General features: G+C 37.6%; 1 protein-coding gene across 1 annotated transcript in view; it reads left to right on the top strand.

The window, feature by feature from the left end:
• Positions 1 to 555: 555 nt before the first annotated feature.
• The window catches only part of GRIA4 (glutamate ionotropic receptor AMPA type subunit 4), a 503,661-nt gene continuing 491,776 nt past the window's right edge, over positions 556 to 12,440 (top strand). Inside the window, exons 1-2 of the mRNA XM_007945995.1 lie at positions 556 to 643; positions 1,825 to 1,983. Of these exons, the coding sequence (XP_007944186.1) occupies positions 556 to 643; positions 1,825 to 1,983 (247 nt within the window). The remainder of the gene's footprint in view (positions 644 to 1,824; positions 1,984 to 12,440) is intronic.

Genomic DNA, 12,440 nt, shown 5'->3' with positions numbered 1-12,440 from the left:
AGCACCCAAGGGTGAAGTCTAGCGGGCGGTGGGCGAGGGGCGTGAGGAGGTAGTGCGCGCTCCGGGAGGACGCGCGAGGAGAGCAGCGGAGCGTGGGGCTGTTGTAGGCTCGTGGGGGGATGTGTGCTTGTGCGAGCTAGGGAGCGCGTGTGGCGGCCCCAACGCCAGTGTTTGTGTGTATGTGAGAAAGCGAGGGGCGAGTGCGAGTGCGAGTGAGGCACAGAGAGAGCGCATGTCTCATCCCTGTGAGCAGCCACTAGACGCTCCACCACCATCTTTTGCATGTGCTACATTTGCAGTCGGACAGAAAACCTCTTCCAGGGTTATGGAGACTGCGGGAAAAATCTGGCAGCTCACGATGGATTGCTAAGGGGAAACAGTCATATCAGAAACCACCAAAACCTCTTTCCTTCTCTCTCTCTCTCCCTCTCTTTTTTTTTTTTTTTTTCGGTTGTTTTTAATTTTAGCGCCATCGTCTTCAATGCCTCTCTGAGCAGCCTTTAGGAAGAGTGCGAGAGAAAGAGAGAGCGCGCGCCAGGGAGAGGAGAAAAGAAGATGAGGATTATTTGCAGACAGATTGTCTTGTTATTTTCTGGATTTTGGGGACTCGCCATGGGAGCCTTTCCGAGCAGCGTGCAAATAGGTAAGTTCTGCTCCGGTGAGGTGTGCATGTGGCTGGCTGTAGCAGATTTCCGAAAGTGAGTTAAATGAGTTGCTGATAAGCAATTCCAGGAAATGTTCGATTTCCTTCGCTTTTGCTTCCTTCTTCCTTTACGAAAAGACTGCCTCTTTGGTGCAGGTTCATTTGAAATATATTGGCTATCCATCCCTCCGGCCCAAACCCTCATTACCATCTCTGGCTCAAGTCGCTTAAGTAGGATTGGAATAAGTTGGGGGAAAAAAATCTCCATGGGATTTGGTTGCATTTTTATTTGATGTTTCTTTTTATCCTTTTCTCTAGAGCATGAAGGGTGTCTAGTTTATTGGGGCTTGGGGGTGGGGGGTGGATTACTTCTTCCCATGTTGAACCCTACAGCTTTCTCGCTTGTTACAGAAAAACAATGTTCTGGCTGAAAAAGCTTTTCGATCCGCAGCCCCTGCCGCTTCTTCCTATCGGTTAACTGATTCCAAAGTTACATTCCTTTCCTGAAATCATCTCTCCTTTTATTTTGTCTTCTTCATGAGGGTTTTACCCCCGTATTCCTTCATCTCGACTCTATTTCTAGAGACTCTCCACCCTTGGCTTTTCTTCCTATCCTCCTTTCCCGTCTTTAATGGGACGCAGCTATTGAATTTCTTCCAGCTAAGCCCAGCTTCAACACTGCATCATTTCGCGTGGACTGTGCACAAAACGGAGCTAATTAATCTGAGTCCATGAGCTGCAGGAAAACAAAGTTCATTTCTCCCATCTGATTTTCCTCTCCCCTGCGTGTCACCACCTCTCTGCATTTCTGTATTTGAATGCAAATCCTCTTTTCTTTTCATCTGCATGCCTCTTAGAGAGAAATGCCCTTAGCTGGCTGATGTTGCAGGGTGCTGGGAATCCTGGGGAGGGCAAGGGAGAAAGAAAGGAAAACACACTAAATGGTCTCAGAGGTCATTGTGATGATGACAAATAGGGACAGGAAAACGCTGAGCTGTCCTAAAGACTAAAATACTAAGCTTGCACCTTCGGGACAAAGGGCAGTCTCCCAAGATGTGACAAGAACAGCTCCTTAGGCTTATGCTTGTGCTGTGAACAGCAGTAGATTTAACAGTGCTTGGGGTGGGTGTAACATTTCACAGAGGAAACACTGAATGTGCTTTTCCTGCCGTTTTTAATAGGTGGTCTCTTCATCCGAAACACAGATCAGGAATACACTGCTTTTCGATTAGCAATTTTCCTTCATAACACCAGCCCCAATGCGTCGGAAGCTCCTTTTAATTTGGTACCTCACGTGGACAACATTGAGACAGCCAACAGTTTTGCTGTAACAAACGCCTGTAAGTAAAAAAGAATGTTATGAATAAATTAGAAGAGAATTAAGATGAGACAATAGAGTTCCCTTCATTATTGTTGTTGTTTTAATATATTTTTTAAAAAACTTCAAGGTTCCCACAGATACCTGATTCAGGTACAAATCAGTTAAAAACAATCAGGTGGCTTCCTTCTGTACCTAGATAATTCAAGTTAATCTCTTCTTTACTATTTCATTGTTATTCCTGTTATCTGAATGTCAATGTAGTGTAAATTTTACTGATTCGAGGTTTTTTTTTTTTTTTTAAATTTGATCCCCTTGGTTTCTTTCAGTCGTTTTTCATTAGAGTAAGTGTATGCCCTGATTTTAAAGGAGATACATGCTCTTTTACACTATTGAAAGCCATGGAAGATTTGCTCAAAGTGAGAAGAGAGGGGAGCGGCACTGTGTAGGATATATATTTGAGTCAGTTGGTTGACGCTGCAGATGATCTGGTGATGTCACTTAAGGCTGCCCTGCTCTTATATTCTGGGTTGTAAATGTCTTTTACTATCACGTAATGCATATATCCTGTAGATATAACTCCATGAATCCTTACCTTGGTGCCAAATCACGTTAGTCTCCAACCCACCTGAATTCACAAACCAACTACATGGATCTATTATGTCACACAATGGAACTAAACATGTGACCTCACCTAATGCTATAATAAAACAGTTGTTTAGTGCTCCTCTCTAGAATGCTGTGTAATTTAATGTAAAATGATACATTAATTTAAAACAATCTAAAACATGATCAGTCGATATAACATTTGTATTACATTTTCACTCTTGAAGAAAATATCAAATATCTCCTCAGTTTTACATGCTAATTTACCACTTCAAAATGTGTATATTAAGATCATGGCTATAGATTATGTAAAATATACAGGAGTTGTTTCTACATAAAATTTTGCATGCTTTCATAGCAGTAATACAATGTTCAATCATAGCAGTAATACACTGTTCAATCTGAAAATTTTTTCTCAAGGAAAGTGTACTGAACAAAGAAACAAATGAAACTCAGAGTTTTAAATGTTTGAAGGTTTATCTACTTAATTAATTTAACTACTTTGTCAACATGTCACTCCTAGTGACCATATGAATCAGAGTAGACTGAGTGGCAGTAGGTTTTGTTTTGTTTTGTTTAATCAATATGTATTTGCCATTAGTTCATCTAATTGATGATAACTTTTCCTGAATTTTTGGTTTGTCTTTAACTAGTACTTCATTCTAGAACTTGGTTTAATAAAGGAGTTTGAAGTGTTTTATATTTTTGTGAACTGAGAAAATTGTATCATTTTGCAGGAATACTAGAGTTTCTATGCATTCTAATAAATGAAACAATTTATTTGTTGCAGTTAGTTATAAAATTTATAATACAGTAAAGCAGGAGGAAGTTATTTTTAAGCAGAAATGAAATAAATTAGAGCTAGTTCTGTGGATAGTTTTTGTAAATTTCATGATTATTACTTCTCTGTTGTAAGTTTTAAAAGGGATGGCAACATTTCAAATAATTATAGGTATAAAAACTTCTCTTCAATACATGAATATTGTTTATTTAAGTATCTTTCTCTTGCATTTCCTAGTGTTCTGTCAACACATGGTGCTGGCTTTAAAAAAAAAATCTATGACCCTAATTTATGTGAAGGGTCTTTGTTAACAGTAAATTACTTTTTAAATATTAATTATTATTTACAATGAATTTTGAAAGATTTTCTTAAATGTGACAGATATAGAAGTGTTTCTGGCTTTTGTTTTGATTTTACAGTGTAAGTATTCTAAAGTTTGTTTACTGACTACCAGATATATACACTGTAAAGGGCTAATGCTGTCATTCTCTGCATCATTTGTTAATACCATTTGAAATAATTTTGACTGTATTATTTTCTTTCTTTATGTGATGAAATTATTATATAAAAAAGTGTCACTGTTAAAGTTCCCATAAACATAAGAAACTGATTGTTGTTGTTGTTGTTATATGCCTTCGAGTCGGCCCCGACTCATAGCGACCCCTCCTTGGGTTTCCGAGGCATTATCACTATGGAAGTAGGATTGCCCAACCTTCCTTCCGAGGAGTGGCTGGTGGGTTTGAACCGCCAGCCTTCTGGTTAGCAGTCAAGTGCCTTAGCCACTATGCTACCAGAGCTCCTAAGAAACTGATAGCAAGCTGCATATAGAATGAAAGTAGAAAAATTGAAATATAAAATGTACATAGCATACTATTCTTTTACATATTAGGATTGAGAAAATTGAAACTAAGTAAAATTTAAATCTTATTTATTAATCCAAGTATAACACAATGTTCGTAACCTAATATTTTTTCATAATCATAAATAATTGATTTTATGTAGGTGTTTACAAATATTTTTTAATTGTAAATTAGGAAGAAACTTTTTTTTCCAGAAATAAGTATGCTAAATACCCTTAAAGCAACTCTAAGAAAAATTTTGGAAAAATCAATTATAAGAGCGTATGGGGCAGGCAGGTAATTATTTGTTGAATGGACTGACCAAGTGCATGTACGTGCATCATTTTCCAATCTAATCAAAGATGAAATGTAAGCAGTAAGTATAAGTCCACCTCTATAACTTTGGGTACAAAAGGATGAAAAATAGGTCCTAAAACTTAATATTCTGGAGAATTAACATGCAACTCATTTCTCACAGTGATACAGACTGGATTTTTAAATTTTTCATGTTGGATTACATTTAAAGATAAATATGTGGCTAGTTAGATTTATTTAATTGTGATTTCCCTGCAGTGGTTTCTTGTAAAACTGCAGAGTCTAGTCTGTCTGTGTAGAAGAGCCATTAAATATGATATGTTTAAGTTTAATGCCAATTCTTCTGCCTCAGAATTAATTTAGTGCTCTATGATGACTTTAACAATCTAAGCCATTCTATGTATAATGTTGACATACTATTTAAATCTGAACCTGGTTAACTCAAACTTATTACTTTTGGTCTAAATTTCAAGTTCCTAAGGAAAAATTATATTTTTTATAGCTTTATTTTCTTTTTTGTAATAAAAACACTGGTGGTGCAGTGGTTAAAGCAATCAGCTGCTAACCAAAAGGTCGGCAGTTCCAACCCACCAGCTACTCCACAGGAGAAAGATGAGGCAGTCTGCTTCCATAAAGATTTACAGCCTTGAAAGCTTATGGGGCAGTTCTACTCTGTCTGTAGGATTGCTGTGAGTTAGAATTGACTCAATGGCAAGGGGGATTTTGGCGGTGTTAAGAGAGTGCAATCTACTTATGTAGTGATACTGCCTCAGAAACCCAAGGAAGGGTCGCTATGAGTCAGGTCTAACTCAACGGCACATAACAACAACAAGAAGCTTAAATTAAAATATTTTCTTTTTTTATGCTCTTCACATTGTTGGAAAGTCACACTTGGCTCGATATAAAACTGAAACAATAAGCAATACACAAGGTATAAAATTGTGATTTATTTCAATAATAATAAAAGCAACAAAAATATATGCAACAGTAGCCCTTTTATTCAAATTTCAAAATTTAATTGAAAGTATACATTTCTTTGTTGTGTTCTATCCAAAGTATGAGGGATGGCAAAAGCACATTTTAAAAATAAATTCAATTTGGGAAATTTCACTTTATTAAAATATCGTACAATTGCATATCAGATAGATGCCAAAATAACTATCTTTGCAAACAAATATGTTAGTTAAATTGGTTATAGTCTTGTAAAATATTTGGAATATCTTGAAGAAAGACTGTTTTCTTATAAATTTCTAGCAGCTAATGAATGGAAATATTTTGATGTAGAGGATTTCAAAAACCCAAACTCACTGCCATTGAGTCAATTTCTACTCTTGGCTACCCCCATTGGGTTTCCAAGGCTGTAAATCTTTATGTTATACAGCAGTTACTTAATGCAAACTCATTTAAGTGTGTTAAATATTATAATAATTGGCTTTAAATAGTATTTAAATATGGTTGTATATTTTCCCTTCTAGGGACATGAAGCCCTAAAAAGAAAACTTAAGAGTATATATCACCAGCCACTCCTCGGAAGGAAGGTTGGGCAGTCCTACTTCCGTAGTGATACTGCCTCGGAAACCCAAGGAGGGGTCGCTATGAGTTGGGGCCGACTCGACGGCACATAACAACAACAACAACAGGGACATGAAGCCCTAAAAAGAAAACTTAAGAGTATATATAGGTCTGATGAAGGAGCGCTGATGGTACAGTGGTTAAAATGCTCAGCTGCTAATCAGAAGGTCCAAAACCAAACCAAATGCACTGCCATGGAGTTGGATCCGATTCATAGCGACCACTCTTTGGGTTTCCGAGGCAGTATCACTACAGAAGTAGATTGCTCCATTTTCCTTCCGAGGAGTGGCTGGTGGGTTTGAACCACTAGCCTTCTGGTTAGCAGTCAAATGCATTAGGCATTATGCTACCAGACCTCCTAATCAAAAGGTCAGTGGTTCAAAAGTAGCAGCTGCTATGTGGGAGAAAGATGTGACAGCATATTTCTGTAAAGATTTAAACAAACCAAAAAACCAAACTAACTGCCTTTGAGTTAACTCTGACTCATAGTGACCTCTCCTTGGGTTTCCAAGGGAGTATCTCTACAGAAGTAGATTGCCCAATCTTCATTCCAAGGAGTGATTGGTGGCTTTGAACTGCCAGCCTTCTGGTTAGCAGTCAAATGTCTTAGGCTCTGTACCACCACAGCTTTGGAAACCTTGTGGGGCAGTTCTGCTCTGTCCTATAGGGTCACTATGACTTAGAATTGACTCAGTAGCAGTGGGTTTGGCTTTTTAGTTTATAGGTCTGATATATTAGTTTTGAAAATGCTAAGCATAAAACTCTGTTGGATTGAACTTCAATGGCATTAGTTAAGATGTGTTAGAATTAAATACATTTTGACTTTTGCTTATTTTTAGGAAAATGGGTGACAAGTCTTTATAGTGTGAACCTTTTTCCTTATCTTGAATTAACAAGATTCTATGCCAGTTTGAAGCAATTCTTTACTTTTATAATAATGTTTCTCCCTCTCCCTTAATTTTCCATTGTGAGATTAATAACAAAGATATAACACATATCCCTGTGTCTTGCCCCTTTCTTAAATGTTAGGATGGTGCATAATTTCAGTTGTGAAATTTCAGAGTTATCACAGGACTAAGCTTTCAAAAAGCTGTCACAAAAACTCCTTTCTTCTTCTTTTTTCATGTAGATTTTCCCAAGGGTTGTTTATTCCCCAAACAGGAAAAATTTTACTTGCTGTCATTGGGAACTGTTTATATATCTTATTTACAGAGTAATATTATTGTTCGAGATTTTAAAACAAAGAAAGAATATAATACATCTTTTTATGACAATAAAAAACAAAAAAGTTGCTAGTGAGTCAGTTTCTACTCTAGGTGACCTCATGTGTGTCAGAGTTGAACTGTGTTCCATGGAGTTTCCATTGCCTGATTTTTTGGAAGTAGGTCTCCAGGCATTTCATCAGAGGAACTTCTAGGTGAATTCATTTATGACAATACATAGTCTGAAACTGTTTTGACCTCAGGCTGCAGGACAATTTGGAAAGAGTCTTTATTTTGTAGTTAGGCCACCTTTGACTCAAAGGAGTGACTTGTCATAGATTGTGTAGCTAATAAAGTGCAGAGCCTTATCAGGAGACTATAAGGATGTGAAAAACACACACATAAATTGAGTTTACTTATATTAAGCAAGGAAAAAGAATTCTTACATTTTTTTCTAATTTCAATGTTTTAAAGAAAATATGACAAGATGTTTCAGGGAACTTGTTCGTTAATCATGACAGTGAATGATATACCAAAGACTTAAGTCCTATTATGAAATGAAGTCATCCATTCATTGGATTATATAATGGATTTATCACAATTAATCATTAACCATATTTATCTGGGACAGCTATATTTAAGTTAACATTCTAGAAACCGAGGATACAAAAATTATAAGAGTAGTTGCCACCTTCAAGGAGCAGATAAAACCACTCACTGCTGTCGAGTCAAGTCCAACTCATCGCGACCCTTCCTTGGGTTTCCGAGGTGGTATCTCTATGGAAGTAGATTGTCCAGTCTTCCTTCTGAGGACTGGCTGGTGGTTTGAACCACCAGTCTTTTGGTTAGCTATCAAATGTCTTAGGCACTATGCCACTAGAGCTCCTAGTCCAGTTGAAAAGAGACAAATGCATTATTATAGTATAGTGGTGCAATATCCCTAGTGGGACAAAAATTTTGTGCTAGACTGATAACCTAAAGCTTGGTGGTTTGAGCACACTCAGTGGTACCTCAGAAGAAAAGGCCGGGCATTCTGCTTCTGTTAAGATTAGCCAAGATACCCTGTTGAGTAGTTCTACTCTGTAACACATGTTGTTGCCATGAGTCAGAATTAACTAGACAGCAAAAAAACAACAAAAACACAGCAAGATTAAGTTCTATGTCAGAGAAACAGTGCTATGATAATTATAGAAAGGGTAATTGTGGCAAATCTTGAATGGTTTCCTAGGAGAGTTGTTAACTGATTTGAGTGTTAAGTCTCTAGTTTAGATATCTGAAAAAAAGGAAAGAAGGAAGGCATCCTGGCCAAAGAAGCAACACATGAGAGGACACCAAGGTGTGGGAGAGCCAGATGTGTTTGAGCAAATGAATATAGTTTATTTCAGCTATAATAGTGAGCATGAGGAGCTCTGGTAGCATAGTGCCTAAGGCACTTGACTGCTAACCAGGAGGCTGGTGGTTCAAACTCACCAACCACTCCTCGGAAGGAAGATTGGGCAACCTATTTCCATAGTGATACTGCCTCGGAAACCCAAGGAGGGGTCGCTATGAGGCGGGGCCGACTCGAGGGCACATAACAACAACAACAACAAGTGACTGTGAAGGAAAGGAGAGAGGAGCTAAGGAGTGGGAGCTCTACAGATCCACAAAGAATCTTGTAGCTATTATAAAGTTGTTGTTGTTGTTAAGTACCATTGAGTCAGCTCTGATTCATAGCGACCCTATGTACAATAGAACAAAACACTGCCCAATCCTGCACCAGCCTTACAATCCTTGCTACACCCAAGCCATTCGTTGCAGCCACTGTGCCAATCCATTTCCCTGAGTGCCTTCCCCTTTTTTGTTGACCCTCCACTTTACCAAGCATGATATTCTTATCCAGGGAATGATCCCTTCTGACAACATGACCAAAGTATGTGAGATAAGTCTGGCTATTCTTGCTTCCATGGAGCATTCCAGCTGCATTTCTTCCAGGACAAATTTGTTCATTCTTCTGGCAGTCCATGGTACTTTCAGCATTCTTTGCCAACACCACAACTCAAAAGCATTGACTTTCCTTCAGTCTTCCTTATTCATTTTCCAGCTCCCACATGCATATGAGGCTATTGAAAATACCATGGACTGGGTTACCAAACCAAATTCACTACTGTCAAGTTGGATCCAACTCATAGCAACTTCTCCTTGGGTTTCTGAGGCAGTATCACTATGGAAGTAGATTGCCCAACTTTCCTTCTGAGGAGTGGCTGGTGGGTTTAAACTGCCAGCCTTCTGGGTAACAGTCAAATGACTTAGTCACTACACTACCAGAGCTCCCATGGATTGGGTTAGGCACACCTTAGTCTTTAAAGAGATATCTTTGCTCTTCAGCACTTGGAAGAGGTCTTTTGTAGCAGATTTGCCCAGTGCAATACGTCATCTGATGTCTTAACTGCTGCTTCTAATGGTATTGATTGTGGATTCAAGCAATACGAAATCTTTGACAACTTCAATCTTTTCTCCATTTATTGTGATGCTGCTCACTGGTCCAGTTGTGAAGATTTTTGTTTTCTTTATGTTGAGAGGCAATCCACACTTCAGATTGTAGTCTTCAATCTTCATCAGTAAGTGCTTCAAGTCATGTTCACTTTCAGCAAGCAAGGTTGTGTTGTCTGCATATCATAGGTTGTTAAAGAGTCTTCCTCCAATCCTGATACCATGCTCTTCTTCCTATAGTCAGGCTTCTTGGATTATTTGTTCAGCTACATATTGAATAAGTAAGGTGAAAGCATACAATCCTAACTCACTTCCTTCCTGATTTTAAACCATGCAGTATCCCTTTGTTCTGTGTACAGGTTCCTCATGAGTACAGTTAAGTGTTCTGGAATTCCCATTCTTCTCGATGTTATCCTTAATTTGGTACAATCCACACAGTCAAATGCTTTTGTGTAGTCAATAAAACACAAGTAAACATCTTTCTGGTATTCTTTGCTTTCAGCCAAGATCCATCTGACACCAGCAGTGAATCTCTCATTCCATGTCCTCCTCTGAATCCACCTTGCATTTCTGGAAGTTCTCTGTCAATATACTGCTGTAACCATTTTGAATTATCTTCAGCAACATTTTACTTGCATGTGATATCAATGATACTGTTTGATAATTTCCACATTTGGTTGGATCACTTTTCTTTGGAATGGGTACAAATATGAATCTTTTCTAGTCAGTTGGCCAGGTAGCTGTCTTCCAAAAGTCTTGGCATAGATGAGTGAGTGCCTCCAGTGCGGCATCCATTTGTTGAAACATCTCAATGGGTATTCCATCAATTGCTGGAGCCTTGTTCTTCACCAATTCCTTCAGTGCGGCTGCGATTCTTCCTTCAGTACTATTGGTTTTTGATCATATGCCACCTCCTGAAATGGATGAACATCCATCAATTAATTTTGATACAGTGACTGTGTATTCTTCCATCTTCTTTTGATGTTTCCTGCATCATTCAATATTTTGCCCATAGAATCTTTCAATATTGCAACTTGAGGCTTTTTTTTTTTTCTTTAGTTCTTTCAACTTGAGAAATGCTGAGTGTGTTCTTCCCTTTTGGTTTTCTAACACCAAATGTTGCACATTTCATTATAATAATTGACTTTGCCTTCTTGTTTTAAAAAATTTTATTGTGATTTGGGTGAAAGTTTACAGAGAAAATTCATTTTCCATATAGCAGTTCACATATACTTGGTCTCATGACATTGACTGTTACTTTGTTTTCTTGACTTCCTCTTTGAAATCTTCTGTTAAGCTCTTTTATCTTTTCAATTCTTCCATTTGCTTTAGCTACTCTCCATTCCAGGGAAAGTTTTAGAGTCTCTTCTGACATCCATTTTGGTCTTTTCTTCCTTTCCTGTCATTTTAATGACCTTTTGCTTTCTCCATGAATGATATTATTAATGTCATCCCACAATTCCTCTGGTTTTCAGTCCTTGGTGTTCAATGTGTCAAATCTATTCTTTAGATGGTCTCTAAATTCAGGAGGGATATTATCAAGGTCATATTTTGGCTCTTGTGGACTTGTTTGAATTATCTTCAACTTCAACTTGAATTTGCATTTGAGCAGTTGATGGTCTGTTCCACAATCAGCTCCTGGCCTTGTTTTGTCTGAAGATATGGAGTTTCTCCATTGCCTGTCGCCACAGATATAGTTGATCTGATTTCTGTGTACTTCATCTGGGGAAGTCCATGTGTATAGCTGCCATTTATGTTGTTGAAAAAAGATATTTGCCATGAATAAGTTGTTGGTCTTGCAAAAATCTATCATGCCATCTCCAGGGTTATTTCTATCACTAAGGCTAAATTTTCCTACTACTGGTGATTCTTCTTTGTATCCAACTTTGCATTCCAACCACCAGGGATAATCAACACATCTTGATTGCATGTTTGCTCAATTTCAGTCTGCAGAAGTTGGTAAAAATCTTTAATTTCCTCATCTTTGGTTTTGTGTTGGTGTGTAAATTTGAATAACAGTAGTATTAACTGCTCTTCCTTGCAAGCATATGGATATTTTTCTATCACTGATAGCATTGTACTTCAGAATAGATCTTGAAACATTATAAAGAGTCTTATAAATAAAAAGTGGAACCCGTTAATGATTTATGCACAATAACAACATGATCAAATTTGCATTTTATAATGACAGGCTGGTTTCAAGGAAAAGAATAAATTGGACAAGAATAAAACAGGAAGAAAAAGATCAATTAATTGAATCTTGTGATAATACACTAAAATGATAAAGGTGTGACTAAAAGTAGAAGAATTGAATAGAGAGAAAAGCATATAGATTCAAGAATGTAAATCAGGCAATCTTGACAGAACTTTGTGATTCACTGGATATCTACATGGAAGGAGGGGAAAGGAGAATGGTAAGAATTAAAAATTATTTCCCTAGTTTCAGGCCCAGGAAAATAATTAGGTAAGGTGGTATCAATTAAGGAAGAACATACAAGAGAAGGATTGGATTTGAGTTTTGAAGATAAAAGTTTAGTGTAGATATACTGATTTTGAAGAGTTTAAGAGACATCCAAATGGAGGTATGAAGTAGACAATTAAATAGGTGTATCTTGCTGAAGAAAGCAAGAGATCACTAAAAGGAGAAGAAAAGAAGAGAAGACCAAAGTGGATGACAGAAGAGACTCTGAAC

This window comes from Orycteropus afer, unplaced genomic scaffold, assembly GCF_000298275.1.
Source record: "Orycteropus afer afer isolate SDZICR_OR568_19922 unplaced genomic scaffold, OryAfe1.0 scaffold00147, whole genome shotgun sequence".
Classification (NCBI taxonomy): domain Eukaryota; kingdom Metazoa; phylum Chordata; class Mammalia; order Tubulidentata; family Orycteropodidae; genus Orycteropus; species Orycteropus afer.
Note: the sequence above shows the minus strand (reverse complement) of the source record. Positions and strands in the feature narration are given on the sequence as shown.